We start from the raw sequence: 6879 nt of genomic DNA on the forward strand, positions 1-6879 counted from the left end.
GAACCCCAACATTGCTCCCGGATGCATAGCTTGGTGTGTGAAATTGTATGAATGAGTTTAGTTTGCCTTTAGATCGTGTGTGAATGTGTGTGAAAGGGTGAATGTGCACGTAGTGTAAAAGCACTTTTGAGTGGTCGGAAGACTAGAAAGGCGCTATACAAGTACAGGTCCATTTACCATTTACAAAATGGGGGCTCCTCATAGCTGTATGTTGTATTTTGAGCAATGAAATATGATTTAGAAAATGCTGAAATGGAAAAAAATATTATAAAGTAAAATGTTTATTCAAGTCAGGTTGAAATTAACACATTTTACAGATATTTACCCAGATCACATTTGAATAACATTTACAGTATTTCACATATTAAAATATGACATCTTCTCCTTCATGTATAAAAAAAATACAAACAGAAACATTTAGAATGTATTTAATTACCACCAGGTTCTATTCAAAATAAGAAAAAAACAATTAATAATAACAAAGCATGATATCATAATATTCTGAATGACTGAAATATTCAGTATAGTCTCCTTATCTTTTACACTTTGTCTCACCCTCCATTGCACAGCCCTTTATACAATGCCTTATTGATGGGATGCAGAGGAGAGAGTGTGACATTCCTGTGGGGATTACTAAACCAGCAAGCACGTGTTATGGGATTATCTTGGCGGCTACCCGTGGTCTTCAGCAGACATATAGGTATCATCAGAACCATAAAAGACAGCAGGAAGGTCCAGAAGTCAAAGGTAGAATGGTCAGATAAAGGGCCTGAGCAGGTCTCCATAGGTTCATTAGTGTCAGTGTGAAGACACACTGTGATGACCTCAGGACCTCAAGCTGGTAGCAGAGGTAAAAGGAAGAGGTGAGGAGGTGAAGACGGTGAGAGACAACATAACCCTATTAACCCTCTACAAAACACCCCTCAGGTAGTTTGAGCCACAGAACATCCACAGGATAAAAAGGCAAAATGGAAATGAGAAAAATGGGGGAGGTCAAATTATTGTTCGCAAAATGCTATGTTAGGAAAGGGAAATGAAAGAGGTGGCGTATAGTTTATTTTCATAATGAAAAGAGGGAGGAAAACATCAGCAGGACATGATGAATAAGCAGCAACAAAGCAGCTTCGGTGCCTTGTTGGTGACACCCTGTTTTCTGGGTGTAGCCTGTTGTCCCTCAGTAGTTGTTACTCTTTCTCCGATCTCACACAGAGCCAAGGCCAAGGGGCTCGGCGGCCAAATTCAAGCTCAGGGCGACCTCTTGAGAGAAATTGCTTCCATACTCCTGGTCCAGATTCTCTACCATGTTGTCCAAGTCATTAGCAGCAACGCCATCAGTTCCTGAGGAAGCACTTGAGGGCGTTAAGTCACTGCTATCAATGGGCCACTAACGCATCTGGGCAAAGTCTTGACGGCAGCATCGAATCGAGCACGCAGTCTGGACCGTTTGGGAAAAGATAGCGTCACTACTTGTTCGTCTCTTGATTTACTAACTAGAGACAAGCAGCAAGTCTCTCATGAGGCCTGTGGCAGGTAATTGTCACAGTTAAAGCAAACCAGATGGCAGTAACATGCTCTGGCTTTCTGAAAATTGCTTTCACTATCTGGGACAAAATCTGGCACCAAATCTGGGGACACCTCCAGGACACTGTTGCCCGGTTGTCATTGTTTTGGTTGTGTGTATCGAGGTGAGGGTTGCTGAAAGCAGCTTCCCACATAACTGGATATGGCTCAAGAAAATCTGTTCATCATGAAAGCCGTAGGTTTAGGGGTTTATTCCTGTTCATGATGAGTTCTTGATGGATCTATTCATTGAGGAGAGGGATGGAGACACGACAGGAACAACGTGGGGCAAAGACAAAAGGGAATGGGGAAGAGAGAGGGAACAAGTTAGAGGTAATATAGAATTTGTTCTAATAAAACAAACATCACATTTGAAATTTAATATTCAATATGGAGATGTACTTTGGGAAATACAGTTCAATAAAGTGATTTGAACCAAATTAACATGTATTCTGCCCAAGAAGTTCAGAAAAAAAATGTAGATGTTTTTACTGGAACTCAAAAGCTATTGCTGTCATTGCTTAGTTGGACCAAGTAACACTAAACACTGCAGTAATTTTCAGTTCCATTTATTTGCCAGCCAACACCCAAATGTCAGCTGTGGGAGGATGTTAAGAGGTTTTTAGATTTAAAAGAAGTGTCATTAGAACAAATGTAGAAGAGGTGGTCAACTTACCAAATGAACCACAACTGCAGGTTGATATCACTGTCCCTGTTACCACTGAATCTGGTGATGTTACTGATATAGCTGTGTTAAAAATGTGTGTATCTTCTGACTACAGACATAGGGTTAGGGTTAGACACAAATACTGCGATAAATGTTGCTTTTCAGACTCTTTTGCAGCAGTAGCATGCAAACAAGGTGCTAGTCTGAACCCATTTGTTGTCCTAAAATGAGACAGCCCAAAAACCTCTGGTCATTCTATTGCAGTGAGTCAGTACATTATGAGAAAATGTGCAGCTGTTGAATGTGGCCAGACAACATTGTATGTTTGAGCCCGGATGTTCAGGAGACATCTCTGAAAATCCAAACATTAACAGAAGCTGAAAAATCTCTTAAGCTCTGTCACACACGCCAGTGAGTCCATCTTTATAATGTCATGTTGTTAAGATGTTAACACCTCTCACAATCCCACAGGAAAATCAGAAAAGTTTACTAAGTTAAATGTAGTAGACAGAATGTGAAAAATCAAATCAATGTTTGTTATGTTTTCTGCTAACTACATTTAAAAAAAACCCGAAACATGTTACTTGCATTTAAACAGTCCTATTTATTTGCAGAATACAGCAACTATTCTTTAGCATCTGGAGAGCAGCGCCACATCTAAGACCGGTGCTGTGGTCAGAGGCAGCAGGATGAGTACTGTATGTCCCTAATGAGTAACGCAATCAATACGATAAGATGAAGAAACCAGTTTAATAATTATCCAGAAATGTGCAGGGCCCACGGCGGACACTGCTGGATGCCGGGAAGTGTGCATGTGTGGTTTTTTCTGTAACACCAATGATGACGACAAATTGATGATTCAACCTTCTTTAATGGGAGGAGTGGAAGATAAAAATTCAGTAGGGTACCCCACATCTGTTGCTGCGGTGGTTTTTCAGACATTTGTCTGAGTGCAGAAACTGAAAGGAAGTCATGAATGAAATTTGAGGGAAAGGAGAAAAAATGTTCACAGGACCATAAAACTAAGCTTGAAATGATTTTCTAGCATTGTTAAAGTCTGGTTTGGGGCCACATGGAACTGCTTATTATTTAACTGGAGAGGTTATTTGTGTCATGTTGACACTATATTTATATGACCTACCTGAAACCTGCAATATATGATCTTGTTTTGTCTTATATTTTTGCATTAGAACTTCTCCAGTGATATTTTTTCCCCTTGTACTGTGTGCGAAGAGAGGCTCCACAAAACAGCTAAGAAGCAAAAAATTTAAGTAATCTTGGGGAGGCAGTGGAAAGACCAACTATGATACCAAATATGGTGATACATTAGTTGTATTGGTCTGACTAACCTGCGGTTTTATTCCTGTTCAGATGAGTCTGGGCTTAGGGTGTGAAGCAACCTCCGCTTCCAACTCGGCTGTTCATCTTCATCATCAGAAAAAGTCCGGTCCACAGAGATGCCCTGGCACACCAGATTGCGACCTGCGTACAATATATACACACGCAGAGGCACACACAAACATAGGATTGTTCAGAAAACCACCTCTGATACTCTGGGGATTACTACATAATCTTTAAGTGTGTCACTAACTAATACCATCTATCAGGGCAGTTAATTTGAAAAAACAAAAACAAAAACAAAACAATCATGTCTACTGTAAATCAAAGATACTAGATGAGAATTACATTTCTTCACAATGACCTCTGACTGTTGGACTGTGTGCCTCTTAATGCCTGCAGGTTGATATCTGATATCACATTTTTAGCATTACTTAGGTGGTTTTATTACCAAAGCCCAAATTCTCCATCTCCATTTCTTAAACCGATTCTCCATCAGTGTCATTTGTGGCACTTTTGTGGCAGTTTCAGGACATATTGCCTCAGATGACCTTTCTTAACCCTGGACAACTCCACACCTAAAGTCCTTCGCCTTTATCAGGAATGGGGATCTGGCATTCCACACAAGCCCGGTCACACTCGGATACAATCGTTTATATACGGACAGGCATACAAACACACCTGTTTGCCCTTTAACACTGCTGCTAGCCTATTCTGAGATCGACAGATTCAAAGAGCAATTGTGTTAGATAAAAAGAAAGATTTAGAAGACTTGATTAGCTGTCTGATCAGGAGATAAAACTTTTAATGTGGATAGTAAGAGTAAGAGTGAATGGAGTCTGGCATTACAGCCCCCCTGACCATTAAAAAGCCCATTTCTGTCATTTTTATCCATATCTTTCTTCTGACATCCCCTCAGACACTCCCCGATCCTTTAAATCACACATATTCTCTCCTCTCCTGACATTCTCCTTCCTCCATCTCTATCTCTTTTATCTTCAGTCACCCCTTTGTGAGTGATATACCTTCCTATGTTGTCACAATCAGATGCTAAACCTGGAGGGAACAAGTCAAAAAGAGAGTTTCTTCTTTTGTCTCTAATTCTGCTCTGTCATTACTCTCTCTTATCAGGCCTCAGCAATATGGAAACACACCCCGAGGCACGGGGGCTAACTGGGGCCAAGGATGTCAAAGGGGAATCATGTAGCCCACTATGTCGGTGAAGTCATGATAGATTTCTCAGTGCAATTAAAACATTAATTTGCTATTGTGCAAACAGTGTCTGATCTGGGTCAAACTTTGCAATAGCCAAATAGGTGGAGACTCGATTTAAACTCAACAAATATCAATGAGGTTTCAAATTCACCAAACTGTATGCATTTACTGAATTTGCAAACACAAAAGATTGCCGTGGAAAATACCATATGTTTCATGTCCTCTGATGATTGTGAAGGTGACTATGAATTGACTGGTTGCTGGAGTTACCAGACTAAGGCTGCACAATATAAACAAGAAGTAACAATGCATTAGGCATCCATTAGCCTATTATAACAACCACTGACATGAATAGAGGGCTTGTTTCTTCCACAGGGCTTAAGGCCAAGAGAGAAACGCCCAGACACTGATTTGTTGGACAGCTGAATTAGTGTAAATACTACAACAATTTTAGAAAACACACCCGTAATGTTAAAAAGCTCTGAATATGGAGAGAATATGGAGACAAATTAATCAAGACTAAAAGATAAGACATAAGTGTTGGGTGATTGTCACTGACAAGCTGAAAACACAAGAAAGCATTGTAAAACCCTTCTGGACTGCAAACAACAAAGTGTGTGCGCCAAGACCCATGCTGTGCAATCTACAACCTCCATCCATCTTCACTGAGGCCAGGTCAGGCTGGGAGAAAGAGCATGAACGGGAGGGTGTGTGTGCATGTGTGTGTGAGTGAAAGTGCAGAAACTGAGAGCCAAACTACAGAACCTGCTGAGGCCACTATAACGTCAATGTGTTTTGCAACTGTATTGTCCTGTCTGGGAGGGGGGAGCTTGATTTTGGCTCTGAACACAGACACAGCCATTGAGGAGCGATCAGTGGGTTATCCCAGCAGATTGCAGCGCTGTAGCGCAAGAGGGGCATGACTCAACAGATGATGATGTCATCACGCCTGCTCTGCATGATGCAGGAAGTGGAAGACCACCTCACGGGCCGGTCGTGTTGAAGCAATCTCAGCAGACTTCGCTGGGTGGGTTTATGACTCACTGACGAGTGTTTCCCAGAACCCCGCTACCCGAGGGTATACTCTCTGCTTGTGTGTGCTTTTAAGTGTACGTTAATATCCCAGCTTACATAATCAATTACATTAGACCGTGAGGTTTACTGGACAGTAAAATTAGTTCAAGGAAAGCTAAAACACAAGAGTTTCACATAAGGGTCTGCATCAACACTGAGTCACATCGTGACCTATGACATCAAGAGTACCGGGAATGGGAGAAAACTTTGCCATGTTCAATACTTGCACTCCCTGCTCCACCAAAACATGTTGCATGTGCAAATACATGGAATATGGGAGCACAATGTGTGAGTGATAGTGTGTAACAGTAAATCTCTAAAGACCTACAAGAAAGTTCTAAATGAGGTATATCAAGCTTTAAATTACTTTCTGAAACCCTTACATCCTACAGTGCTCAGTGTTTAGCTTATTTGGTCCCATCTTCTACCCTCCCTAACTGACACATCTGGTAGCGTTGTGTTTATGCTTTAATATGCAGCGCTAGAATCTTGTCACCTAAACCTAAATGATACTTGATCAGGCTTACACTGTGTTCAAACACGTGTTAACTCACAAACACATTCTCATCATGTTATGAACAAATGGCCTGCCTTACCCCTTGAGAAAAGCCTTCATTATTTAATTCTAAGAAATTAGAGGACAAGGAAATGTTTCAGTCTGGTTATTATTATCCTTTGTATTGCAGTTTCAACATATTCTGATGCAGGCAAAGATGAAAACACTCATTTATAAAACCCAATTATTCATTTGGAGTTAGCAGACATTGTTTATTTCATGGGTTTGGTGGTACTTTCCCCTCTCATAAGTAAAACAAAACAAAAAGACTGCACTCCTGACACTACACACACAGACACACCTGTGATGAGGATAGTTGGCTCCTGTGATGGATGGATGCTCTGAACTGTTTCATCTCTTCTGTCCTGGCTGTCATCTTCACCATGAGTTGTGTCATTGCCACTAAAGGAAATGAAACAAGATTGAGATAAGTTTTTTTAATGCAGAAAATACAGTGTGTGTGTGTGTG

The 6879-nt window shown here is 40.9% G+C and overlaps 1 protein-coding gene across 1 annotated transcript in view; it reads right to left on the minus strand.

Annotated features, from left to right (window-relative positions):
- Positions 1–295: 295 nt before the first annotated feature.
- The window catches only part of LOC118325834 (DNA repair protein XRCC4-like), a 24484-nt gene continuing 17900 nt past the window's right edge, over positions 296–6879 (minus strand). Inside the window, exons 6-8 of the mRNA XM_035658673.1 lie at positions 6712–6812; positions 3577–3709; positions 296–1802 (exon numbers count right to left, since the gene is read on the minus strand). Of these exons, the coding sequence (XP_035514566.1) occupies positions 3585–3709; positions 6712–6812 (226 nt within the window). The 3' untranslated portion in view covers positions 296–1802; positions 3577–3584. The remainder of the gene's footprint in view (positions 1803–3576; positions 3710–6711; positions 6813–6879) is intronic.

This window comes from Morone saxatilis, unplaced genomic scaffold (assembly GCF_004916995.1).
Source record: "Morone saxatilis isolate NCDOM2014 unplaced genomic scaffold, NCSU_SB_2.0 Contig16, whole genome shotgun sequence".
NCBI lineage: Eukaryota > Metazoa > Chordata > Actinopteri > Moronidae > Morone > Morone saxatilis.